Below are 27,665 nucleotides of genomic sequence, written 5' to 3' on the forward strand. Positions count from 1 at the left end.
CATGATTTTTATGTTAACTCTTGACTTATTTCCATTTTTTTGTACACCAAGTTGGAGTCACAATCCCCTTTTACACTGCCTGTAAAAGCTGTTACTTTAAGATGTTGTTCTGACTAAATGGCACTGACACATAATGGGAAGGACAATGTCAACCTGGCACATTTCCACCTTTGAAGTAGTATTAGAAGCCCACTTTACAATGCTTGTAGCACCCATGATTTTCCTGCCTTTTTTTCATTCTGTATGCAAGACGCCAATTAGAACGAGTGGGACAAACTCAACCCATCAGTTTTCGACTTTGGGGTAATATTAGAAACCACTCTTACACTACCTGTCGAAGCCGGCATTTTACCACCTTTTTTGTATGTCGTGTTCGATATAAAATGCACCCACATTCAATTGGGAGAGTGGGGGGGTATTTGTAGCACACTTGTCGGTTAAAGGGAACAAGAGGTGTGTGACTTGTTTGAAAACCCGTCTGTTGAGTTGCTTAACAATGTCTGTTTGGATATTATATGCATTTAATAGGTTCAGGTTTATTAGGTCAACCACACAAACAAGGAAATGGCAGATTGGGTTCCTCTAAACCACGTCACAGTTTGAGCCTGTTTGTGTTCCTCTTGACTCACTGGGTGGAGTTTTTAAAGAATAGCTGCTGCTGTTCAAAGACAGCAACAACAGCTTCTGTCCAAACAAAGGCTTTGTATCATAAAATTGATCTACTATGGGTAGGACAGTAATTGAGGTAAAAATGTAACTGCATGGATAATGATTTTCCCCTCAGATTCAATGCCATTTGAGACAGCTGGCAGTGGTCACTTTTGGTACATTTGAAAGGATGCTGGGTGGGTTATTTTGGTCATCTTGTGAAACCTGAGAAGTGCTTGACTCGGAATAAAATGCAAGCTGCCACACACATTAAAAAAATCCCGGGAGCACGCTTGTAATATTTCATGTTTGTCTCAAAGGAAAATGGGCAGCTGGCAGAGCGTCAGGCCAACGAGCACTTTGACCGCCTGTTCGAGGCGCTGCACGAGAGAAAGACAGAGATGCTCAAATCCATTGAGCAGTCTCGAAACAGACGCATGGGACAGCTCAAATCCCAGGTGGGTGTGTGATCGTTTCTGCCCAGTCTTGAATTTTACTTTCCTTTTTATTTTTTACTCATTTGTTGCAAATGTTATTCATTTCTCTTTTGATAGTCTTTTTTCAATTTGCATAATTTTATGTTTTTATGATTTCTTTAGTTTCCATTTTTATTGTAATTGTACTTTCTAAAGTGGATTTAAATTTTCCTATTGAATCCTATTGTTTTTAATTTCTGATATTTTATTAATTCAATTTCAATAATTTCCATTATTCTTTCATTTTATTTTGTATTTTATTCCAATTGTATATAATTTAATTTATTCTATAATTGTTATAATTTTATCATTTCATAATTGTATAAATTGCAATTGTATTCAATATTTCTATTTTAACTATTTGTATTGAAATTGTCATTTGTATTGATTAATCATTAATACTACAAAGGCATTCATTTTTTTTTTTTTTTTTTCCATAATTTAAGAATTTTATTTTTTTTAACTGTTTGGTGCTCTTCTGTGCTCTCCTCCAAGTATTCTGATTGTGCCCTCACAATTTGGTACGTGGAGTAAAACCTCTTATTTCAGTGTTAATGTGTGTTTTTTGGTCATATTCCCAGATGGAGGAGTACCAGGGCATGCTGGAGAACAGTGGCCTAGTAGGCTATGCTCAGGAGGTACTCAAAGAGACCGACCAGTCCTGCTTTGTACAGACTGCTAAGCAGCTGCACGTCAGGTGCATTTTTTTGAGACACTTTAAGTTACTTATGTTTTTCTTTGTGTGGCTGAAGAACAGAATCACGCCAAGCCATGTGCAGGCAGGTTACCAAATGCAGTAAGCAACCTAAGCCGACTAATTGATCTCCACCAGTGGCTTTGGATAAGAACGGAACCTTTGCACTTGCAGAATCATGATACTGTCCACTCGCTTGTGAAAGAGAAAAGTAAAAATGCCTCAAATACACACCAGTACAAAACTGCTTGTGTGTTTCTTCAGAATCCAGAAGGCCACTGAGTCTCTAAGGACTTTCCACCCGTCAGCTGACCCCTGCTTCGATGAGTTTGTGCTGGAGACGTCCAGAGAGGAGACCCTCCTCAAAGAGATGTGCTTCGGCGGAGGTAACGTCACGTGACCCACACAACACTGATTGGTGGAGCAAAGAGCAGACGTGGGCTCACAATCAATGCTCTTCTGTTGAGAAGAGGAACAGTCATTATCAGTGTTAGGCTAACCTTTAGATGGATCTGTGACCCATGCCTCACCATGGAAATTGGTGGAGTAGTTAGTAGTAGTAAATCTCCATTCTTAATCTGGAAAAACTGTTCTTTCACGCCTCGTTACGTGCAGCTGTTTTGGTTGGCAACCGAGTTTAAATGGACTCAACCGTTAACTCTGAACAAAAGCGTCCATGAACTGAGATAACTATACAATTACCACCAGATTCCGAAAGTGAAAAGGGAGGCGTCTGACCAAAATGAATGGCCGATGGGAAAAACAAATTATCCGGCGTACAAAGAGATGGCTTAAAATAATCGAGTCCTCATTGTGACAATGATCTAGCTTCTATTACGGCACAAGACCTGCCATCATAATTACCAAAATAAATTTATTTTCGGGAAGAATGCTTTCTTTCCCCAAGCCACAAAATGACACACTTGCATTGTGTTGGACCTGAGCACACACGTACACTGATTTTAGGGTTTAAGGCTTGGCAGGGAGATATTTTAATGGCGCTTCAACTGCCAACGCTTCAATCAAATCATAGCAGTGCATTAATGCCATGGGAGCCTCATTTTGTCTGTTAAGAGCGCCGTTAACCCTTACAGGAAACTTGGACAAAAGACACTTAAAACCATGAGTAGAACAAGTATGGCCCAGGGGCCCCATTTGGCCTCCTCCGTTCTTTAATCCGGGCCACTGAGCATTTACATTACAGTAATAGTCCTGTAATATTTGTTGCATTCATTACGTTTTCATCATGAAATTGGGTGAAATGAATGTATTCATTTTTTTTTTTTATACAATACAAAATAATTTTTTTTACACATTTGACATTTGTGTTTGTATTAAATTGTCTAATTAGAATTCAAATATTTACAAATTCGAAAACAAATGGTAGAAATGAAAAAAGAAATATTTTATTAAAAACATTTATTTATTGAATTTTCTTTTTTCCTTTTCCCACATCTACGAATGACCTAGCCCTTCTGTCCGTTTTAAGTCAAATGTGGCCATTGAACACAGAGATTTGCCCACATCTGCTTTACACTTAACGCAGTCTACACTGATTCCTTCTGGGTGAAACACGTTATATACAGCCTTTGCCAATTTATACCATTTATCTCAAAAGTGAAGTTTGAAAGAAAATAAGTGTCTATTCTGGAGGCTGCTTGTCAGTCTGCTCACAGTCAGTGGCAGCTGTCAGCTGTTGACTTGTCCACTCAAAAGGAGAATGGTGGAGTGCCAAAGAGGCCTCATCTGCGTTTGCTATGTCAGCAATGTTAAAACCATCTGCATTATTCCTTCAGTGACAACGCTCGCGTCTGCGGGCACAGCTGACACTCGAGTGTATACTTTGTATTGCAACTAAACGCATTGTAATCAACTTCAGATTTTCATTGGACTGTGTTATTCTATGTCAAGAGTCTTGCTCTCATTAGCATGTCAGACAAACGTAAACAGTGAGGTGTTATGCAGTTAGTATGGGAATGTCATTGTTGGACACAGTGTTGCGATGCTAATTAGAACTGCCCCCTAACAAACATCAACCAACTTGACTACTAATTTTATAACATTTCTGGCAATTGTTTAATGAGGAAGTTGTCTTACACCCCAGAATGTAAGTTAGTTAGCAAGCAGGTGGTTTGGTGAGGGAGCTAGCGAACTGAAGGCTGTTATTTAGTTAGTTTAGTGAAGGACACTAGTTGGGTACCAGGTATGAACTTTTAGATGTTTGTTAGTTGGTTAGTTAATAACTGAAGGACATCCGTTCATTTATCCAGCTCACTGAAGGACGTTACTTTGGTAGCTAGTGAACTAAATGCTGTCGGGATCTTGACAAGCTAGCTAACAAAGGAAGATTTGTTAGTTAACCGACTGGCAGTTGATCAGCTAATTAATTTGTAATTGAAGGACATTGTTATTCTGTTAGCCAAAGTTAGACTTTATTTATTGAATTGAAGGGCCCATTAAGGTAGCTGGCAAACCGAAGGATGTTGGTAGTTTGGCAAACTAGTGAAATGAGGGATGTTTGTAAACGTAGTCACAGTTGGTGGTTAGTATATGAAGGACAAACAATCTGTTAGCGACTTGGGATCCAGCCATCCATCAAGTTTTTTTTGTCTACCGCCTATCCTCACTTAGGGTTCCAGGCGTGCTGGAGCCTATCCCAGCTGACTCTGGGCGAGAGGCGTGGCTACACCAACACTGTATTTCATATCACCGACATTTCCAGTTTACGGAAACACTGGCTGAGTTGTGAAAAAGGAATCTCACTTCCTGTGTGTGGCGGGAACAAAGGATGATGGAAAGGAGAGAAATCTGAACCCCCTGCAGTGAAACTTGGCTGTGCTGCGCTGCGTCTGCTAGCAGGCTCTGTTCGTCACTACAGTCTTTAAATGCCTGATGGCCCACTGCCCCCATTTATATATTAAAAAAAAAAAAAAAAAAAAAAACTGTGACAAACAAAGTGAATAATTTGAAGGCATTGTTTATGCTTGGATTTCCCCCATGAAAGTAGTAGTACGAGCAGTAGTTAGTAGTAGGTTGTTTTGTTGGGCTGTGTTATGCAAGATGGTTGTGCACATTTGTCTCAGTTCACGCTATAGAGCAAAGTACAACACTGAGCAGGATTAAGGGCTTTCATTGAGCTGTCTTAGTGAATCAATGAGATCCACTGCTTTTGACATTTGTCAATCACTTTAAGAGTTTTAGATCTACGTATTGTTACAACATAAATGTTGAATGTACAGTGGAAGCTCTAAGGCCGAATGGCCTTTGGCAGAAACCAGAAATCATTTGTCCCCATCGTGCAACCTTAACTGTACAGGCAATGTGATGGGTAACATTGTAACGGTCTTAACTGTCGCACAAGTGTAAACATAAATTAACTATCATACAACAAAAATAAATAAATCATTTGGATGCCTCTCCGACGCCGCCCTGCTGAGGTATCAGCTACGTTAATTACGTTAGCATCTCCTTGGTGAATTAATTAGTTTGATTATATAACAATAAACACTCTTAGTAAAACACAAAGCACTTAAATCACAAAGGAGTAATTTTGAAGGTCATCTCCCATTTAATTGTTCCTATGTTTCACTTAAGTGTAAAAAGAAGTTTAACTTAAATGAGCACTCTAGTTTGATGAGTACAGTGACGCGCTTTCTGCTTTTAATTTACGCAACTTCCAGGTGTATATTCTTATTAGAACAACCTTTGTCTAGGCTAGTGCTTCCTTTTTCATCATGGAAAAAAATGAAATAAAAGCAAAAATTAATTCATCCTTTGATGCTTGCTGAAATTAGGTTATGGTGAGGTGTGCGGGACAGTTCCAACTCCCAAACATTACACATTAAATCTGAAATGGGCACTTGCACCCTTTGAAAAGGTTTATTTCTTGAGTATTTTTCCCTGTATGACTGTATTTAAAGCTCCCCTCCTTCTAATCCAAAAATTTGCTGGTACGTTCCATTCAGTTCCGGACCCCCCTATGATCGACCTGTCCAAGAGCAGAGTCTATAACGAGGCCACCATCTTCTGGAGGCTCTCTGATGACCACCAACCCACAGACCAGCACCTGCTAGAGTACCGCAGGTGGGGACGGCATACTTACTTTTGTAGTCAATGGCATTAAAGCGCATTCTTCAGCTAAACATGCGTTGTGTTCAGATTGAGCGGTCCGAGCCGGTCCCTGTCCCAAGAGGATGTTGAGGATGGCCTCTGGCAGGCGATGGAGCGTGTGCACGGTTCCAGCAACGCCGTGTGCGGCCTGGACGCTGACAGCTTGTATGCGTTCAGGGTGTGCAGCCTGCAGGAACTCCATGTTCAGCCCTTACAGCCCCGAGGTCACATTCCACACACCTCCTGCACCTGGTAAGAAACATTATATGCATTATAAAACACTTATTATTGTAGGTGGCGAAAGTACTCTCACTGTACTTGAGTAGCGGTATGGATACTTGTGTTTAAAAAAAAATAAAATAAAATAAAATATGCTCTGGTATACAAAGCATTTGTACTGAGTTAGTACTCCATACTTCCCACCAGTGATTACAGGTGATGGCCGTGGTATTTTCAGGACTTTCTGAAGAGCTTCCTGGGCACGGCCATTAGGGGTTATTAATTAATATCCTCAAATGTGATTATGGGCAGGATTAAAGTGACTATTATGACTTGTCGACTTATTTTGTTCTAAGCAATGACGAAAATCATGGCTAATCCCCCTTTTTTTGTTCAGAGACAGATTAAAATAATTTTTGCTGTTTAGTTTTTCAATTCTGAGGCAAACAATAGAAGCAATGAAGCACAAAGATGTTTTGGCAGATCACCATGGTGATGCTATTTATTTATTTTTTTTGTCTTTCACACAACAGAAACCAGTGTGTGTGTGTGTGTGTGTGTGTGGGTGGATTGTTGAGGAGGGGCCAGTCAAAGAAATATACACATACAGTCGGCAGCTAGCATGAGGCGCTATTGTGCTACTTGTCAAACAATTCAAACCAGTTACAGATGATCCAAATCTGTGGTTGAATAGCGGTTCCAGCTGAGCGTTCTTTCAAGCCAACGCAAATGGGGATGGTCACGCTTCTTGGACTTTGATTTAGGCACGTGTTGTGATTGGTGCAGCCGCATTCCTTTGCTCTGTGGATCGTGGAAGGATTCACTGAGCATCGGTAATGAGGAGGAATTTCAAGCCATGGTGAAGCACAGAGGACACACGCAGAGCCTATGTGGCTATCTTTAGCCTGTTTCCCGCAAAGGCGATACAGCATTTGTCCGCCTGGGCCTTTTACATACAACCTGGGGGAATGCAGAAAAACGCTGGCATTTATTAAGGTTAAAGTTAAGTTAAAGTAAATACGACCTATGCAGCCCACAAATTTCCGGCTGGACTTCATCCACCTATTCCACTTAAAAAGGTGGAAATTGTATGTTTAGTAGTGTAAAATCAGTTTCTGATGCGAGCTTTGTAGGCAGCGTTTCCTATGCTGTTTTACAGCGACATGGAAAATAGGTGGCTTGATCCCGGGAAATGCTGGCTTTTGGAGACTGTGTGAAAGGGGCATCTAAAAATCCTTGTGGCTGAAAATTGCTGGATTGAGCCAATCCCCCACATTTTGTGTTGGTGCTGTTTTATACACAAGAGCAACACTGGAACAAAGGCAGAAAAATGTCAACTTTCAGAGGCATGTGAAAAGGGATTTCTGTTGCTATCTCAGAAGGCAGACGATTGCTGGGTCCACTTAATTCCTGAGCAAATTATATTAAACGGTGACAGTGGGGAGAAAAAGGTGGAGAAAATGGGCTTTTAATATTACCTGCAAAGGTGTAAAATTGTCAGACATTTGTTCCCCCATTTGATGTCAGAGCAGTTTATACTGAACAGTGACATGGGGCAAGCAATTGTCTGTTCGACTTCGTCTTCAGTTGATGGGTACCGGCTGGCCAAGCGGAATGCAGCTTTGGTGGTCGCTGAAGCAAAAACTCTGGCATGGGAAGAGTTCGGTGAGGCCATGGAGAAAGACTTACTGGACGGCTTCGAGGAAATTCTGGTATCTCTGGGGTTGAGGTCACCGAGGTGGTTGAAAAGCTCCTCGGTTGCAAGGTGGATGAGATTCGCACGGAGTTCCTCAAGGCTCTGGATGTTGTGGGGCTGTCCTGGTTAACACGCCTCTGCAACATCACATGGACATATTGGGGACAGTGCCTCTGGATTGGCAGACTAGGGTGGTGGTCCCCCTTTTTAAGAAGGGGGACCGGAGGGTGTGTTCCAATCACACTCCTCAGCTTCCCTGGTAAGGTCTATTCAGGGGTGCTGGAGAGGAGGGTCCGTCGGGAAGTTGAATCTCAGATTCAGGAGGAGCAGTGTGGTTTTCGTCCTGGCCATGGAACAGTGGACCAGCTCTACACCCTTGCCAGGGTCCTTGAGGGTGCATGGGAGTTCACCCAACCAGTCTACATGTTTTCTGGACTTGGAGAAGGCATTCGACCGTGTCCCTCAGGGGGTCCTGTGGGGGGTGCGTCGGGGGTATGGGGTACCGAACCCGCTGATACGGGCTGTTCGGTCCCTGTACGACCGGAGTCAAGAGTTTGGTCCGCATATCCGGCAGTAAGTCGGACTCGTTTCCAGTGAGGGTTGGACTCCGCCAAGGCTGCCCTTTGTCACAGATTCTGTTCATAACTTTTATGGACAGAATTTCAAGGCACAGCCGAGGCATAGAGGGGGTCCGGTTTGGTGGCCTCAGTATTGCATCGCTGTTTTTTGCAGATGATGTAGTTCTGTTGGCTTCATCAATTTGTGACCTCCAACTCTCACTGGAGCAGTTCGCAGCCGAGTGTGAAGCGGCTGGGATGAGAATCAGCACCTCCAAATCTGAGACCATGGTCCTCAGTCGGAAAAGGGTGGCGTGCCCTCTCCAGGTCGGGGATGAGATCCCTGCCCGAAGTGGAGGAGTTCAAGTATCTTGGGGTCTTGTTCACGAGTGAGGGAAGAATGGAACGGGAGATCGACAGGTGGATCGCTGCAGCGTCTGCAGTGTTGCGGACTTTGTATCGATCTGTTGTGGTAAAGGAGCTAACGCAAAGCTCTCGATTTACCGGTCAATCTACGTTCCTACCCTCACCTATGGTCACGAGCTGTGGGTCGTGACCGAAAGAACAAGATCCCGGATACAGTTGGCCGACATGAGTTTCCTCCGCAGGGTGTCCGGGCTCTCCCTTAGAGATGGGGTGAGAAGCTCAGTCATCGGGGAGGATCTCAGAGTAGAGCTGCTGCTCCTTCACATCAAGAGGAGCCAGATGAGGTCGCTGGGGCATCTGATTTGGATGCCTCTCCGACGCCGCCCTGCTGAGGTATCCCGGGGACGACCCAGGACACGCTGGAGAGACTAGCGTGGCTGGCCTGCGTACACCTCTGGATCCCCCCCAGAAGAGCTGGATGAAGTGACTGGGGAGAGGGAAGTCTGGGCCTCCCTGCTAAAGCTACTGCCCCTGTGACCCGACCTCGGATAAGCGGTAGAAAAGGGATGGATGGATGGATGGACTTCATCCCCCCCAAAAGTTGTAAAATTCCAGTATTTATTCACTTTTCATAACAATTCCAAAGGCGGAAGGAACACTGCCAGGTTGACTTTGTGCCACATATATCGAGATGGTGCCGTTTTCTACAGAACAGTATCACTGTAAACAGGCCAAAATATTTCAGTACACCGAGTCTATCAAAAGGCAGAAAATTGCTGGGTTGACTTAATTTCCCCATTCCGTAGTAGTTTATTCACAAAGCAATATGCTGTGATTTGCAGAGCTGAGGCACCCCAAGAATCAACCTCGCAGGTGACTCTATGTTGTCGCCGTGTTGCTGTTTGACTGCATCACATTTAGAGTCTTCATCAGATTTTTTTTTTTCTTTCTTGTATCCCCTAAGTTAAAAAATGTCAGGTAAAAGAAAGACAAGTTACTCTGTTTTAAAGAAGTGATCACTGTTCCCCGAGTCAGAAGGGAACAACCGTGAAGCAGTTCGACATAAATGAAACTCTGAGATTATAGCGTAAATCCAAGGAGCTGCTCCTACCCGGTAAGACTGTACTATTTTTAACAGTACTCTAATAAACTGATTGTGTGTTAATTGTTGTTGCTTTGAGGGGTTGTGGGCATATGTTGTGTTCTGTTGCGCTTGGCACTGTTATTTCTGAGTGGTATTGAATGCATCTTGCTGATCAGTGTGTAATCGAATCTATAAGCCATATACTTTTAAGGCTAATGTTGCAAGAAGAGTTAAAATAATAGTGTTTTGCAATCATTGTTTGTGGTACATTTACGGTTGAGACTTACTCGAGGCAATTCTTTAAAAAAGAAAAAAATTCAGGGGTGTACATTACTTTTTTTGTTTTTTTTGTTCACTATTCGCAGCAGGGCTCGGTCCCTGTCTCTTTTATACGGCTTTATACTTTTGTCAGGTAGATGTTAACTTGAATTACTGTCACTGTAAATGCCGCTCTGCTGTGGTGCATAGGCAGATGTTGGAATTATTATGCCCCAGTTGTGATAAGGACTTCCCAGGCACATAAATGAGCGTGTCCTCCCTGGAGTAGACCCCACATTGCCAACCCACGCAATGGTTGAGTGAACAGGGTGCTTTTATGGAATGATGTCATGATGTTGGCCCACGAACTATTTATAGAAGGTAATTAATTCCATCCAAATGAAGAGTGTTGCTGCACTTGGTGATTACATTACTTGAGGGAGTAGTAAGCCAGCCAAGTGGATCTTTTGTGTTACAGCACCCTCATGTGTCCACTGTTAACACTTACACAACGTGAATGTTCTGCATTGAAGATGATGACAAAAGTCTGCCATCATTAGAGTTTGAAAGAGGTGCGGATGGGAATGGAACATAGGGAAATTTGGAAATAAGCATAAATGTAAACATTTGGTTTTGTCATAAGACATAATCAAAACGCATGACATTTCATCAGAGGTATTTGTAAGTGCAACTGTATCCAGATTTAATTGAACAAACAATTGTTCCATTGAAGCACAAAGACATGAAGGTTGAGTTAAATATGACTCATCCAACCCAATTTTGTATCATGTGTTATGTGGCTCTCTCCACGCACAGCATTCGACTTCCTGTTCAGCGACAAGTGCGGCTTCAGCGCGGAACGCCTGATGCTCAGCAAGCGGCGGGACACGGTGGAGAGCGTGGCCGGCGTGGCCTTCCTGCTCGCCGCGGAGCGTGTGCAGACGGGCAGCTATGTCTGCCTGGACTACATCATAGGCGACACAGGCATCTCTCAGGGAAGGTATGCCACAACGCACACGGATTTTCTTTTTTTAAAATTGTTATTTATTTATTTTATTTTTTTATATTGTGCATGTGAGGACATTTGCCCTCATATAGTGACCAGTGTTATTGGGGGTAAGTATTTTTACCATAACCTTACCATTTTAGTATTTTTTTCTGCAACTACATATGCATTTAATGTAATAAGTTATACAAAATAGTTATTCTTGTGCTTGTCAGCGGAAAGTTTGTATTTTTTTTTTTCCAATCCTTGATTAATTTATTTGCTCAATTGTGAGTAATGCAGTCGAGTACCAGCTGTCTGTTTATTAGGGAACAGCATTGTATAAAATATTTTACTAAATTTTTTTCCACATAAGTACTTCATTAGAATAGTGCATATATTCCAATATCTATGAATTAAAATTTTGAATATATTCCATTGTATATTTGTTTTTTAAATATTGCATTTTGATTTTTTTTTTTGCACAAATAAGAATTACTAATTAAAATAACTACAAAAAGTTGAAATACCTAATATTGCATAAAACACAATGTATAAACAATATTGGAATTCTATTACTATATGCATTTTTAAATCATTACTACCGCAGAGAGTAATTGAAATAAGAATCCAATAATATGTAATCAAGTATATAACTATTACTTGTCAGTTTCTTTAAAAGAAAAAGTCAACATTGAAATGGTTACTAGATTTTACTTCAAAAGGCTCCTTTTCTCGAAACACGCTAAACACTTTACAGATACCACGTTTGTGTTGTTGTAAAGGCGTCTCCTGTGACATGGTTGGGTCCAATGTCATTGTAAAGACAATTACATCGATAGATACTTCATTCATCTATTAAGGAAAATTAAATTAACTACTTGGTGGCGCCAGCTGTTATTTTGTAGAAAGGGTGCAGATTTGAGACCTGACGAAGGCCACCATTTGAGGAAATGTGCTGTATGCAAATTTGTGACTTTAACAGTCTTGTCAAGACATTTAACGTGTACTCTGGTGATCTTCTCGTGTTCTATTTTGCAGACACTACTGGGCCTTCAAGGTGGAGCTGCACTCCTACATGGTCAAAGTGGGCGTGGTATCGGATACAAAGCTGCAGGAATGGTTTCACAACACGAGAGACACCAGCAGCCCGAGGTACATTCCAGCCTTGCTGCACGTTATAACTTTAACACAACACAATCTTACCAGTGAAGCCCCCAGCTAAGCCTGTGATGTAAGGAGCGGCATTAACTTGTAAAGAGCTTCTATTCTCAGACAGACGCCCCTTTCTCGCAGCTCGTGTAAAAGCCTGGATGAATTTTTATTCTAATGTAATCGTGCCCCATTCGGTGTAACGTTATTTTTCCTACTGTGTCACTACTAACTACTTTCAAAACAGTATTTCTAATGTCCCTTGTTTCCACAATTAAAATAAGACACTTGATACATGTACATTATCTTTAAAAACAAAATGGATGCCATGTATTAATTGGAATGCAACATTTGCTGACAATTGTCAGTGTTGCAAAAAGCTAACAGTGGTGTTTGAATTGTGTATTCAAATTGTTGAGGAAAAACTTTACACATCAGCGCTAGTATTTAAGCTTATACTGATGAATTTTTTGGGACCACACATCAAAATTCACAAATCACTGACATGGCACCTCTGAGTCCCGCTTTTTTTCATTCTATCAGCATTAATGGACGATTGAAATTTGTTTCTTGTAGTCACACAGTTGCTAATGACAGCCCAAAATTGTATCTTTTCCTCCAAGTTTGCAAGCTATATTTCTATGCATAATTTTAAAATAAATTCCAAACAGGTTTTTCAGTGAATAGTGGTGGAGACACAGGTGAATTTTACCTTCTGCCATTTGGTGGAAGAGAATTACATTTTTCTCTGTGTCACTACATGTCATTGGCATAGATAGTTAAGCAGAGACATTATTTGTAGTCAATTAATGAATTTCCGTAACAATTAAAGGTCTTGTAATTTGCCAAACCAATTTTTTTCTAGTATTTGGGATGTAATATTGTCTCTCTGGTGCCTCAATAAACGTGAAATATTAAAATTCATGCATTCCTGAGACATTCTTCTGCTGAGAGGCCTGAAATCAGGTCATTCGAATTTCTTAAGCTTATCTATGTCACTAGCGAAGATCTCTGCCTACCTCTCCGCTCCTGAGCCAGCGCTGTCAACATAACAAACACGCGTGCTCTCACAAGTGGGTCTTCTACAAGGAGGCAACCAACCAGAGGAAAGGGCGTGGTCTTAGCCAAATACGGACAAAGTGGATACAAAACTGGGTCAAACAAAAGTAGCTGTCAGAGGGGCCTTTTCTGGACACTCGAATGACAAAACCAAGGTGTTTTTTAAAAATTTAATTGATACTTTTATACAAAGTCCATGTTAGAGTGTCACTCTTTGGAGGTCTAAATAGCCCAAATATGGGACCTTTAAGTGAAATTTGATTATTTTTTTTATAGCACAGTGGTTGTGAATTGCTGCTGTAATGGACTCCGTGCCTCAATTAGTGGCCAGTTGCGTCGTCATAAATGAAATACCTCCGTCAACCTGTTTTTCCCTATCAGATAAAATAAAAGGTACTTAATGACCTTAGTCGGTGGAATCTGGCGTTCATAAAAAATAATTTGATGACTTGCTAAACAAAACAGCAGCACCTTTTTAAAAAGGTTCAAACGATTCTCTTTCTTGTCCAGGTACGACCACGACAGCGGTCACGACAGCGGCAGCGAAGACGCGTGCTACGACCTCTCGCAGCCCTTCACCCTCCTCACTGTGGGCATGGGCAAGCTCTTCATCCCCAAGGCGTCGCCCTCGTCTTCAGCCGCCGCCTCCTCGAGCGACCTGAGCAACCGCGTGTTGCCCATGCCGCAGCGCTTGGGCGTGTGCCTGGATTACGACGCCGGCCGCGTGTACTTCTACGACGCCGACAACATGCGCTGCCTCTACGAGAGGCAAGTGGACTGCTCGGGGACCATGTACCCGGCGTTCGGCCTCATGGGTGGCGGGAAGATACAGCTGGATGAGTTTGTCACTGCCAAGAGGCTTGCCTTCTGAGTGCAATTGGCCCTGTTCAGCCCTCTGTTTGCACCTTTTGGCAAGTTTACTTTGGCATATGTGGAGGGAAGATTTTTTTTTTTTTTTTTTTTTAAAGTCCTTCAGACCTGTTGAGGCAGCTTCGATCAGGGTATTTGGTCCAAATTGGGGAAACACGTGCTGGTATGGTGCGATGGACACCAATGACACTTTGGAATGAGTTACAGTGAACAGGCTTCATTAACTAGGGTCCTTTAGGCCTGTTGACACTCATTCGATTAGGGTCTTTGGTCCAAACTGTGAAACCCTACTTTTAACTAGGTTATGCTCAACACAAATATGAATGTTGAATGAATTATGGCAAGCTCTACAAGTCCTCCGGGCTCGATAAAGCATATTAGATTGGGTTCTTTGGTCTAAATTGTGAAGCCTGAGCTAGCATGTTATCAATATAATGACCTTTTGGATTATATATTTTTTAAAAAAAATTTAAGAGTCATCCAGGCCTGATGATGCGGATTAGATTAGGTGGGGTTCGTGTAATATGAGCTGCTATGTTATGTTCAACAATTATGACATTTTGGTATGACGTAAAGCAAACTGGTTTAATAAATGTGAATCCTCCAGGCCCGTCGAGGCAGATTAGATGGATCCAAACTGTGAAACCTGAGCTGGTATGTTATGACACAAATTGAATGAATCACGGAGAGTGGGCTTTATTAATTTGAGAATTCTCCAGGCCCGTTGGGGTGGATTTGATCAGGGTCTTTGGTACAAACTAAAGTCCGAAAGTGGTATCTTATGAAGACAAATATGACACTTTGGTATGACATACAGCCAGCAGTTTTTTTGGTTTGTTTTTTTGTTTTGTCCCCCCCATCCCCTTGTCCTTCAGGCCCATTTGAATCAGATTAGATCAACTGTAAAACCTGAGCTGGTGTGTTATGATCAACACAAATGACACTTTGACATGTTTGGCCAACAGGTTTATTTTGACCAGAGAGTCCTCCAGGCCCGTTGAGGTGGCTTCCATCAGGGTCTTGCTGTGTATCATTTCTGATCAACACTAACATGACACATCTTGTTACTGTCTGCGTACCGAGGCTGTGAAATATCGTACCAAAGTCTCTGGTTTTTGTTGAATTAAGATGCTAATTTAGCCGGCAGCCATTTTAAATCTTGTTTTTAACAAACTTTTATTGGGGTTGCCAGTTGTCTGTGTTCTTTATGGTGAATTTATGTACAGTATCTTTCTTGGGGGGGGGGGGGGGGGGGGCTGCTGCTCTCGAGGTGTGACTATTGATCACGTGACTGGCTGTGTTGTATAGCAGCAGAATTTTTTTTGTGGACCTGATGGGGTGAGCCTTCGTAGCAACTCTTTTAGTGCTAGTGCCTTGGTGCCTTTCAGTTCATTTCAGTTTGCTTAACAATCCCTTGACGTCGTTGCACAATTGTTTTGGAACACTATTTGTATCACGCGCACTCGGGTCTGTTCAATAATGGTTGTCAATGCTTTTTTTTTTTTTTTTTTTATCACAGGAAAAACACTACTTAAACACTACTACGGTGCACTTAATATTTTTTCTTGCGTCATCACAGTTTCATCAACACCAAGCACGTTAGTGTCCTTCACTTTGCATCTGGATGTCGCTCACTTGTGCGTCTGAATGTGAACACTACACAAATCCCGCCGTCACTTGTGAAGAAAAATCTGGTGCAACCAAGCAGCCTTTGAAACGCGTCGTTAACTTTTTTACACTGGGAAAATTGGTGTTGGGTAGCAACACGGACACTGTCATGGTTAGCTTTCATTTCAGGAGGGTGTTACGGTACAACCGGTGCTTTGCCTAAAAATAAGACCTACCTCCTGGCTGTCAAGCCTGGAACTTTTTAATTTTTGCAGATCCACCATTTTTTTTAAGTCACTTTCAATGTGTTCGCCTTTAACATGCCTTCTCTTTTGACGTCAGGTTATACTGTATATATAAGCTGTACACTGGAAACGTCCACTTGCGTATCACACTAGAGAAGGGTTGTTTTCTGTATGTGTTGTAAATTATGTTCGGACGACTGTAAATTCACCCTCTTTATTTGAACAATATTGACAACTTTGCCCCCTTTTTTTCCCTCTCCACTATGTATTCTTGGTTCATCACAAATTAATAGAATCAAGCTTCTTAGATTTGAACTCTCGGTCTTACATGGTTACATTTTTAAAAATGGGTTTCTTTAATTCACAGAGGTTCCAAACTTGATTAAAAAAAAAAAAAAAGAAACCTATGCATTTCAAGACGGACAGGGCAGCTTTCACTGGCGGAATGTAACCAACAGCTGAATGTCCTTGTTACCCTCTTTTTTTTTTTTTTTTTGTGTAAAATCAAATAATCACAATTTGTAAACAATTGCAGGCAGGCTAATACAAAGCTAGCATGCTGCATGTCATGTAACAATTGTATGTATCCTCCTAACTGAGTGCAATAATATTTGAATGGAAAACGGCTAGCTTTGCTTAGACTGACACTAATTTGCACTGTTAGTAGTTAATGTTGGGATTTAAATATTAAAAATGTCAAATACGAACTTACTTTTTTTACACGTTTCCCTCTAAAGTTGCTGGAGGTGGTGGGTACATGTATGTGTGATGTAAATGTGAGTAGAATTATTCTTTGCTGGACTCATTTGTGTGTATGTGTGAAGACTTCATTAAATAAACTGTTTAAAATAAAACGGTTGCTGCTGCTGTTCCCTTTAAAAACAAAACAAAAACACTGCATTGTCAAGCTAAAAATAAAGTAAAACTACTCTCCTGCAATGTAATGATAGGGAACAGGATGATGTTTACAGAGTGATACCATTACCTAGACGAGTTTTATAGGTTTTACCAGAGTTGATAGTATATTCTTGTAATTTTGTATTGTAATGTTAGCATCTGCTTGGTAAAATTAGTTTGTATGCTATATGTACCTGACAAGCATCCAGAGACTTCCATATTGGTCACAGCAAGTTCCATTTCCTTTTTTCTATGGTTATTGCATGGTTCCTATTTTCCATCACTGGTACCCTGTTGTGGTGGTGTCACGGAAACAAAGAACTTTAAAGAAAAAGCAAAACCCATGACATCCATCCATCCATTCGTTCTCTGTACCGCTTATCATCACTAGGGTTGCAGGAAACGCTCGCACCTATCCCGGCTGACTGTGGGCGAGAGGCGTGGTACACCCTGAACTGGTTGCCAGGCAATCGCAGGGCACTTGAAGACAAATGTTCACACTTCCATTCACACCTGCAGACAATTTTGCATCTTCACTTAACCTAACATGGATGTTTTTGGAATGTGTGAGGAAATCGGAGTACCGAGAGAAAACACAGGCACGGACATCCATCCATCCATTTTCTGAGCCGCTTCTCCTCACGAGGGTCGCGGGCGTGCTGGAGCCTATCCCAGCTGTCATCGGGCAGGAGGCGGGGTACGCCCCTGAACTGGTTGCCAGCCAATCGCAGGGCACATAGAAACAAACAACCATTTGCACTCACAGTCATGCCTACGGGCAATTTAGAGTCTCCAATTAATGCATGTTTTGAGATGTGGGAGGAAACCGGAGTGCTCGGAGAAAACCCACGCAGGCACGGGGAGAACATGCAAACTCCACACAGGCGGGGCCGGGGATTGAACCCGGGTCCTCAGAACTGTGAGGCTGACGCTCTTACCAGCCGTCCACCGACAGGCACGGACAGAACATGCACATTTTATACGGAAAGGCCAGACCCTGGATTTGAATCATGCTGCCCCAGTGACGCATTTTAAACAAATTACAATGTCAGAAACTCATAGTTACTATTCGGATTAGGTTAATGTTTTTTGATACGTTAAGGAATAATTATTAAATTGGAATTGAATTTGTATTTTTATTAAATTACTTATAAAGGACAATATATTTCATGTACAGTACTACGTTACTGTATTAAGTACAATGTAATGGTGTGTTTACTAAATTACATTTTAAATGTATATAGTGTAGATGAGTTTCATACATTCAATATTCGGTATTTTATATGATGCATTAGATTACATTTGCAATAAATTATTTTTGTCATTTGGTGTATATATTGTGTATGAACATTATACATTATTTTATTTAAATATCAAATGAGTATAATGCATTTATTTATATTAATATTTTTAACATTAAATGATTGTTAATGTATGGTATAGTATAATAGATTCATTAAAAATTTACTTTTTATGAGTGCAATACATGCTATTCCTATGTTGTATACATTATAATTGTATCAATGTTCCTATTATTACAGTATTATGATATTGTGCAATGTATATTTAAATGTGGGCGGCCTCACCTGTCAATCACAGCCTACCTGCAGCAGGCTAATGCAACGTCAACGCGCAGGGGGCGGGGGCTGTTAGCGACGTCACGTCGCTGTCACCTCAACGCGGAAGACGACGAAGACGCAGGAGGAGGAAAGCAAATGATCCGTTCCACAGTCAGTGAGGTGGAACAAACGACGTTATCGTGATCTCATACCTCCACACCGACGTTCCCCGTTCCACATAGCCGCCTCGAAGCTCCGCACAGCCCCTATGAGCCCAAGCGGAGAGACGCTGGGAATCCGTTGAAAGGTACGTACGCTTAGCGGCCAGCTAGCTATTATGGCAGCCTTACCGGTTCCACACCTGTGACAGTCGTCGGCGATAATGTCGTGTTATCGTGACGTGTGTCGTCGTCGACGCCAAGCACGGGCTCGGTCAGGTCGCTACGAGCGTGTCTTGTCATTCGAGCATAACGTGGTGTTGATTTGCTTTTGGTTGAATGAAATAACGGCCCGTGTGGCGGTGCTTCCGGGGGCTCGTTCAAGCGGGCAGGTGCGCAGGCGGGAGGGCTGAGGGTGAAGTTTGTGCCCGCGAGTAAGGCCTTCCTCACCGGTAACATCAACCCTCGTTATTCGCGTTGTTTGTTGCACTTCCCTTGGTTTTAGAGGTCCAACAATTAATTAATCAACTAATCGATTATCAAAGTAAATATTTTGATCACAGATTTATCGGGGAGAGCCAATGTTTAACTTAAAATTGTCCAAATTGTTTGCTTTCAGCCTTTTAACAGTGAATATTCTCCAATTTCTGTGGTCCTCAACGAAAGCAGACTGAATGTCTTTGTGTTTAATAAAACTCAGACATTTGCAAACATCTGCTTTTACTTTGGGGAAAAAAAAGTGATCAACATTTCCCCTAATTCCTGACATGTTACGGGCCAAACCGGTAACTGAATCATAATTATTTTATCGAAAAAAAATAAATAATAAAAATTGTCAGTTTAATCAACTATGAAAATATTTGCAGCTGTAGTATGAACGGGTTAAGTGTCAAACTAGTTTGACACAAGCTATAAAACTACTACTTTTACTTCCGATAGTGAAGGACATTTAATTTTAGAAAATTAATGTTGATACTTAAGTACAGTCACTGTCAAATAGAGTATTTTACACAAGTCGTAACAAGTGGCTAGCACCAGACGCTAATGTAGCAATCTACATCTTTACTCACTGCTCACAAACAGATGGACTCAAACGAATGACACCAGTAACAGAAGAATCAAATCAAACTCCTTCATTCACAAAAATCTCAGGTTCGGGCTCCTGTCAAGCCACTGGGAACGATTTCCTTTTCAACATGTTCTTTTCTCGGGTCCTCAGTCCCTGTTTGGTATTCTGATACCACAAACAACACAGGGCCTGTGCCAGCCTACAGGGCGTAGGCTGCACGCATGTGTTCTTAATGTTGAAAGCAGCCATTGAAAATATACCAAATATAAATATCATTCGACAATGTTGATATCATGGAGCTTGGAGTTTGTAGTACTGCATTATACTGAGAGCTGTTCCTGATATTTTGTTTGCCTTGAAACCATGATGCATTATGTGACTCCATGTGATAAATGTGCATCTTTCTTTGGGGCAGTGTTTTGCTTTTTCTTTGACTTTGGCTTTCTTGTGTGATGCCACCACAGAAGGATACCAGAGATGACAAACAGGAAAATGCGATGATGATTTAAAAACAAAAAAGAGAAGTGGAAGTCGCTGTGACATATGAAAGCGGACAGTACCGTACATACGCGATTTGGTGTGATGGTGCCGAGCTGGGAGAAAGAACTGGCAAAGCTCGGGCTCAATCCCCATTTTAAAAGAAAACAAGATAACAAAGTGCAATGTGTCAATGCAAAGCAGAACTGGCTTACACAACCGCCGTATTGTATTGCGTCCACAAGTCGTCAAGGATAGACACAGCAGCCGGTGCACTTTCAATTGCTTTATTCAACAATTGGAAATAAAAAAACACACGTAAAAAGCTCAATCAAACACTAGCTGCAATGGCCACAGCTGACTATGCCAGGCCCTGGCTTTTAAAGCGACGTGCGTTCAAATTCACAAATTGTAGAATGTGAGGATGGCAACATCAAGTGGATGAAAATAATACATATTTTGTGTTGGTGTTGTTGTTTAGTAATGCAAAATCAATAGTTATCCCATTTCTCAAATAATTGATGAGAAAATCGGTAGAATAATCAATTCTAAAAAATGTTTAAAGTTTTTACTTTATGCTTGCTTACTGTAATGCCATCGTATGTGGGAAAGGAGAGCCACTGAGCTGATGGACTTTTCAGCTGTTTATTGAATGCTCGGAGAACAGTAAAACACAAATGCAATGAGAACACTCACGCAGGAGCTGCTGTCGGCCACAGCTCACACCCATGCACTCACATGCCACCAGACCAGGCCCCACCTCTTAAAGGCACATGTACAGTGTTTTGTATTAATTGTTTTGTGGTCAAATGCCTTTTTAGAAATGTGTTTGAACAAGTTTAAATGAGTACTCCAGCTTTTTAATCAAAACAACACTTAAACCAACCACAAAATATATGAATGGACTTTTATTTTTTTAATATGACACCATTGCATTAGGCAGCGTTGTAGTATAGTTTTTCGCACGCCTGCCTCACAATCAGAGAAAAAACTCGACCTGAATGAGGACAAGCGCTATAGAATATGGATGAATGCTAATGGCGTGGACTTTCTAGTCTTAGTTGTCAGCAGCTGCTTTCAACACAAAGCGCCGTTGGCAGTGAGTCTTCAGTGTTGAACTTCACACAGGGGTCACGGCTGGTTGCATTGTGGTTTAAACCAGTCTTTCGCAACCTTTATTGAGCCAAGGTGCCCATTTTACCTTAAAAAACAAAATAAAATCTCACAGCATTCCACCAGACAAATGTCACAAAAAGTAGGAAAACTGAGATAATGATGATCTCTTCTCAATTTACTGACACATTGACTTTCTCACGCATGATATGCTGCTTGCTCGATTCAAGAAGAAGAAAAGAAAACACTGCACCAGAAATCTAAGATGAATAGAAGTGCTATGCTGCGATCATTTCATCAACACTTTTAATGTCACCTTTTAGATGTTATTTTTTAAAGACTATATCAAGAGACCTGCAAGCTCTATCTATCTGTTCACCAGTCATAACCTGCGCTCTCAATCTGTCTGTAATCTGTGTTTAATCAGGTAGAGGATGTTTCTTGTCTGAAGGTACTTGGTCAGAGTGCATTGTCTGGGTCAGCTGCTGGCACTGCACAATCACAATAATACTCTCATATTTTTGGACCAATATGCTAACCGTTCAGTGGTTGACTGGCGACCAGTCCGGGGTGAACTCCACCTGTCCTCCAAAGTGAGCTGGGCTAGGCAGACTCCAGCTCACGCACCTCCCTAATAAGGAAAAGCGCCGTAGAATATGGATGCATGAATGAATACTAAGCGGCGCTCAAATCCATCCAAGCCTTTTGGAAGTCAATACGACTCGACATTTGACTGACCTTCAATGTTTGGCAATGTGGGCCCCCTGAAATGGGTTGACTTGACTGTAATAAATGACTCGTTGGTAGCTTGATCAAATTTGCTTTTGCAGGAGGTGACACACTCACAGAGGCGCCCCGGCGCAGGGAGTTTAAAGTAAGCTTATTACCGCCAGATCAAAACCAAAACACTTGAGTCGTTCCCTTGCCACTTTGGGAGTGTTCGACTGATGAAGTGCAGCAAATAATGAAAAAGTGAGTATTTGAACTCGTAACTGTGTGACTACTAGTGATTTGTAAACCCAGTGTCCACCCTTTTGTTTTCATGAAGCATCTTTTGCCTTTGATAGCTAAATGTTAACCTGGCATGCCAGTAAACTGCAGTTAATGTTCGCTGCGTTGAGTTGGTTTGTCTGTCTCTTAATGGGATTACTGCAAAAACCACACGGCCATGTCTCAGTGAGCGTGTGGCGTATCTGGGCCATATCAAGTTTTGGAGAAGAGCTGTTCTGCGGGATAAAAACATGGTTTCTGATTGATTAGATGAGAAGCATACCCCCATTGATTTAAATGAGAGTAACATCCACATTACTGCACTATTATTTTTGTAATTATATTTAATGATGGACACACCTGTAATTTTACACATTTAGACCATATTCAATTGTATATGCTTTTACTAGCAGGTGTTTTTTTTTTTTTTTTTTTAAAGTGTTATGTTTTTTGGGCAGACACGGGTATATATATATGTCAACAATCAATGTATTTTGATATATGTACTTTGGTATGTACCATTTGTGCATTCACGCTGCACCCACATTGGCAAATATTTGATATTGGATTTTTATCAACATTTGAAAAATACCTGATTTCGATCTAAAGATTTCCAATGTCACCCCCCCCCCTTTTTTTTAAAAATTTAATTAAAAAATTTTTTTTTTTATATATGCTTCCACAATTCTTATCTGAATTGTTCCACAAGTGAGAAAAAAAATATCTAAATTGTCACTTGAAGCATGCAATGTAAATCCAGCCTTATATGTCCTTATGACGAAACCTCCATATTTAAAGCTTTGGGTTGCTTTCTTAAGAGTTTTTTACATCAGATTACAGCCAATGAAAAATATACAGTGGTGTCCATTTTGTGGGATGTAACAGATGGTGGAAGACTTAACCCCAAAGGTTTGTGGAAACTTGCATCAGATGCCAATCTAATGCTGCATTCTGAGTTTACCACTTAATATTTCAGATTCCCCAGCTATTTTAAATATAGCACTACTCGTACGTGAGACCACAACAGATCCAAAAGCAATGTTTTGAAGCAACTTGCGCTTTTAAGAGCTTTATTTTTGCAGATGACATTTTAAAGGGTGGGGTTTGCTATGAAAAAAAAAAATCATCACTTTTTGTCTTTCTTTTCCCCCCAGTTTTTTTGTATTGATCAGTGTAGTGCAGTGAGCAAAAGAAACCTTACTGAGCAATTTCAACTCATATATTTGGTAAGTCACCAAGTTGCTTAGTGATTCAGTGAATGACTGGAATGCCGCTGTTTAACACACAAGCCTCAGTCAGAGTTTGATTAAATAAATTCACAAATACCAGTCTAGCCTGACATATAGCTAATGTGCACACATAACAATATGAATGGGAACAAATGCATGTAAAGAGCAACGTTTAACTTGAGTTTCAACTATAGTGCAGTAGTTAAAAAAGCACACTGCAAAGAATACTGGGAAGGAGCAAGATCTGCCGGCCCTACTATGACGCTTTGCGTTGTGAAGCACAGTGCCTAATGCATAATGGTAAAATTTATATAATACAATAAATAATTGGTCGCTACCTCGCGGATTTCGTCTTACAGGTTTCTTTCTGGATTGTAACCCCTGCAATAAATGAGGGATTCCTGTAGTACATAATAAATGTGATTTATGAAAATAATCAGCTGTCCCTGGCCCAATTTGATATACAAGAAATGGCCACACTCAAGGAAAAACAACCAATTAGAGAGAGAAGGGCTTGATTTACGAGGTGAAAATATATTATAAAACTTTAAACCGATAACATTTAGTGTTATAGTAACACTCTTTTACAAATAAGGTGCTATTGTGGGGTAACGAGGTGACAGGTCAGTACAAGGCCGTGGAGGTGTACCTGTGTCGTGTGGCTGCAAGTGAGTGACAAATGACTGCAAATAAACAGAACTACCTTGTGTAACCCTAAAAACCTTTGGAATTAAAAATTTGCCAGTTTTGTTTAGAAATAACTGATATTTTATTATAGGAATAAAGTCATTGTTTCAAAAATAAAAAAAATCCTCATCTGACAAGACTCATATTTTTCCAAGATAGTCGTAATATTATGATATTAAAGTCAAAGTTTAACACAGGAAGAAAGTTGTTTTATCACTGTCATTCTCAAAATTAGTACTTTATTCCCTTAACTATATGCCTTTTATTCGGAACAAAATTACTTTATTCATGCATGCATGCCAGATTTTATGTGATATTTCCAAATCATATCAGGGCTTTTAATTGAGCCAAAGCTAAGGGAGAGAGGAGTAATTAGTTTCTTATGTTAATTGGTCCCTTTTTGTAGGTGTACACAAATGATCTGATATAATTTATTGCAAATTAATTTGCAGACCCCCAAGTTACAGCTCACAAACCCCTCGGGCGCTGGGGACCCCAGTATAAGAGCCACTGGTCTAAACTGTTGTTGAAATGTTGAATGTGACTCTTCCCTGTCCTCAAGTTTGTTGTTGTGATTGTGTGGTCCTTAGACTGCCCCACCACCGCCTCAGCCTATCGATGGGTGAATCCGGGTCGCGTCGCTCCACGCTGGTGTCCCGCCTGCCCATCTTCCGTCGGGGCAACAGCAAGCGACAGGACTCGCTGCCGCCGTCCCCGTCATCCGGCGGAAACTGTGTGCACACCTCGTCGCCATCCAGCACTAACTCCAGTTCAGGGAGTACCGGAAAACGGCGGAGCCTTTTTCGCGCGCCATCGCTCAGCTTCTCAGTCAAGCGGAGCAGCCAGCCTCGCGTCCAGCCCGTCAACTTGAACCTCACGCCGCCCCCGCCGGCGACGCAGACCACCGACGCCAATGGGAACAGTCAGCAGCCGATTACCGCGTCGCAATCGGCTGGTTTTAGTGATGCTCACGCTAAGTTGCGACACTCGTTTGGCTTCGGGAGCCACCGGCAGAAGAAAATCACGCGCTCTCAGACAGAAGATTTTGACAAGACGTCTGCGTCCTCTTCTGCAACCAATCGGAATGTCTTCATCAACTGCCTCAGTGGCTCGGCAGCCAACGAGGGTGACGACTCGGGCTTCATCGAAGATTACGGCAACGGCAGCAGGCGCTCGTCGCGACACAAGAAGCACCTCCTGCCCAAGTCCCTCTCGGCTCACCACCGCTTCTCTCAACACAGACCCTCAGGGGAGAATCTGGAATGCGCCGGTTCCGCTACCCTCTCCCCGGGGACAGGAGGACTTACCCCGGGGTCTTGTCTGAGTGACGCTGGCCTGGAGAGCTCCCTCCAGTCTCCCATGGTATCAGAGGACCGCACCACGGCTATCACCCCTTCTGAGTTCATCCCCATCACGGAGGACTCAGTCTCTGAGGCCGAAGCTCTGCCAGCTCCCAGTCCTGGACCTGCTCTAGTATCTGGACTGACCACCGACAGTGCCCCAGCTGAGGGGGCACCTGTCCCAGAGACATTCAGTGGGACCGTCTCCTCCTCGCAGGTACTACTTTTAGATCATTTTGACAGCTTTTGCTAAATCGTCTGGACAGTAAAGTCAACAACCCATTTCATGATGTCAGCTACTGTTAAACACGCTCATAACTTTAATGATGATTGAGGAGGGGGTATTAAATGTAGATGTCTATCTTAGTTTTTTAACATAGAAAGTCATATTATGCTAGGGGTGTCCCAATCTGATCTTCGAGATCAGAAGTTTGTCTGATGTCAGCAGAAAAACAAGGATCGGATCGGCCTGAATTTGAAATTTCCAATTTTCCAACTATTATTCAAGCAGTCCATTCCCACTACACTCCAGCACTTCTATCCAGCAGCACCCGGATGAATTGCAGAGCCCAAGTCATCATAACAATAGGTTGCTAAGGTGCTAACATAGTAGCAAAGTGTAAGAGTGAATTTTGCTTGCTTAAAGTCGTTTAATGACATTCCAGTTGAAGTTCACTGTACAACTGAACAGACATAACAAAATAATTACACATATTGAATGTTCAAATATATCAGAGACTTAGTTTCTGTTTTTGTTCACAAAAATCGCTAGCTCAAGCTATCACACAATGAATGAAAAACACTATTGACGAGCTAATGAAAATTAGCATTGAACTCGCGGCACTTATATCGCTCAATTATAAATATTAGTACACAAATGCTGTATAAACACACAAACAAGCAATATAAAAATACTCTCTTCCAACTCTGTGGAAAAACCATTTATAATGACAATATTCAATCGTCACTTCTACTTTTTTGTTACTGCAAGTGTGTATCTCATTCCGTGCACCACACTGTCCCTCAGAGGTCAAGACGTGCACAGCAGTTACTTTATGGAACCCATTGCTTAATAATAAATGGCTCAGATTATCTCATAACTAATGTTGCTGTTTATTGTTCTCTGTTTGAGTAATATCACTTGATCAAGCCTTTTCTCACATTCCATACTACAAAATAAGTAAATTATTTATGATTGCTGAAATCGGAAATGACCGATAATGGTATTTGCCACAACTCAAGGCTACAATATCATAATCGGATCGGGAGTGAAAAAGTTGGATTCGGGACATCCGTATATTATGAATTTCTTTCCAGCATTTGAAACACTTTCAGTTGTCTTAATAACATGTCAGTGACGTGCTTTATGTCAGAATACTCCGAGGTAGAGAATAATAGTTTGACACTTGATGGGTAGCCAGGTGCTTTTTATATTTGTATGGAAAGTAAAATTTCAACTGTATGTCCCACTGTTGCACAAGTAATCAATGAAATCAACCACTATGTCATGTGAAACATAACACACATGAAATACTATCTTTTGATCACAAGTGTCAAGCATATGGCTGCTTGGAAGTTGGTAAGTGGGTAGCATTCGAAGCGAGTGGTCTAAATCTTCACTCAGTGCTGCTACTTGTCAAAAATATGGACTCCACTGGATGAATGCAAGTCACTGAAGACTCAAATCAAAGTGCTTTTAGTCAAAACCCGGCTCAGGTTGAGAATCCTATGGGAACAAAAAAAGTAGAAACCTGCCAACAATAAAATCAACAGCATTTAAACATTGCTTAACGGAAGCCACACTTCAGATGACTAGTGGCCATCATCTCAAACTACTAACATATTTGTCGCAAAAAGCCAAAGAAAAAAGAGTGGACATAAAATGTTCATCCTTTGACATTTGCTGAAATGAGTTCTAGTGAGGCGTGACATTTAAGGCATATGTTACCTGAAGATTTTGGTCAAACTCAAAATGTTTGTTTGGAGGCCTGCATTTTCTATTTCGCTTATCTTCAGCAGGGTCTTTGGTGAGCTGGCGCGTTTCCCAGCTGACTTTGGTGGGGAACACTCTGGAATGGTCCAATCGCAAGACATATATAGACCAATACACATTCACACC

The 27,665-nt window shown here is 41.5% G+C and overlaps 2 protein-coding genes across 8 annotated transcripts in view; both read left to right on the forward strand.

Annotated features, from left to right (window-relative positions):
- trim36 (tripartite motif containing 36) overlaps positions 1-15,424 on the forward strand; it is a 30,364-nt gene extending 14,940 nt beyond the window's left edge. The window contains 9 exon segments of the mRNA XM_061671859.1: positions 969-1,106; positions 1,706-1,821; positions 2,083-2,204; positions 5,784-5,901; positions 5,977-6,109; positions 6,111-6,180; positions 10,925-11,108; positions 12,135-12,248; positions 13,815-15,424. Of these exon segments, the coding sequence (XP_061527843.1) occupies positions 969-1,106; positions 1,706-1,821; positions 2,083-2,204; positions 5,784-5,901; positions 5,977-6,109; positions 6,111-6,180; positions 10,925-11,108; positions 12,135-12,248; positions 13,815-14,175 (1,356 nt within the window). The 3' untranslated portion in view covers positions 14,176-15,424.
- A 3,191-nt stretch (positions 15,425-18,615) lies between these two features.
- The window catches only part of ccser1 (coiled-coil serine-rich protein 1), a 117,134-nt gene continuing 108,084 nt past the window's right edge, over positions 18,616-27,665 (forward strand). For 6 of the 7 annotated variants that reach the window (XM_061671860.1, XM_061671862.1, XM_061671863.1 and 3 more), the window contains exons 1-3: positions 18,616-18,790; positions 22,131-22,272; positions 24,797-25,763. In XM_061671860.1, coding sequence (XP_061527844.1) covers positions 22,265-22,272; positions 24,797-25,763 — 975 coding nt within the window. In that variant the 5' untranslated portion in view covers positions 18,616-18,790; positions 22,131-22,264. The remainder of the gene's footprint in view (positions 18,791-22,130; positions 22,273-24,796; positions 25,764-27,665) is intronic. The other variant, XM_061671861.1, reaches the window with a different exon arrangement.

This window comes from Phycodurus eques, chromosome 3 (assembly GCF_024500275.1).
Source record: "Phycodurus eques isolate BA_2022a chromosome 3, UOR_Pequ_1.1, whole genome shotgun sequence".
Classification (NCBI taxonomy): Eukaryota; Metazoa; Chordata; class Actinopteri; order Syngnathiformes; family Syngnathidae; genus Phycodurus; species Phycodurus eques.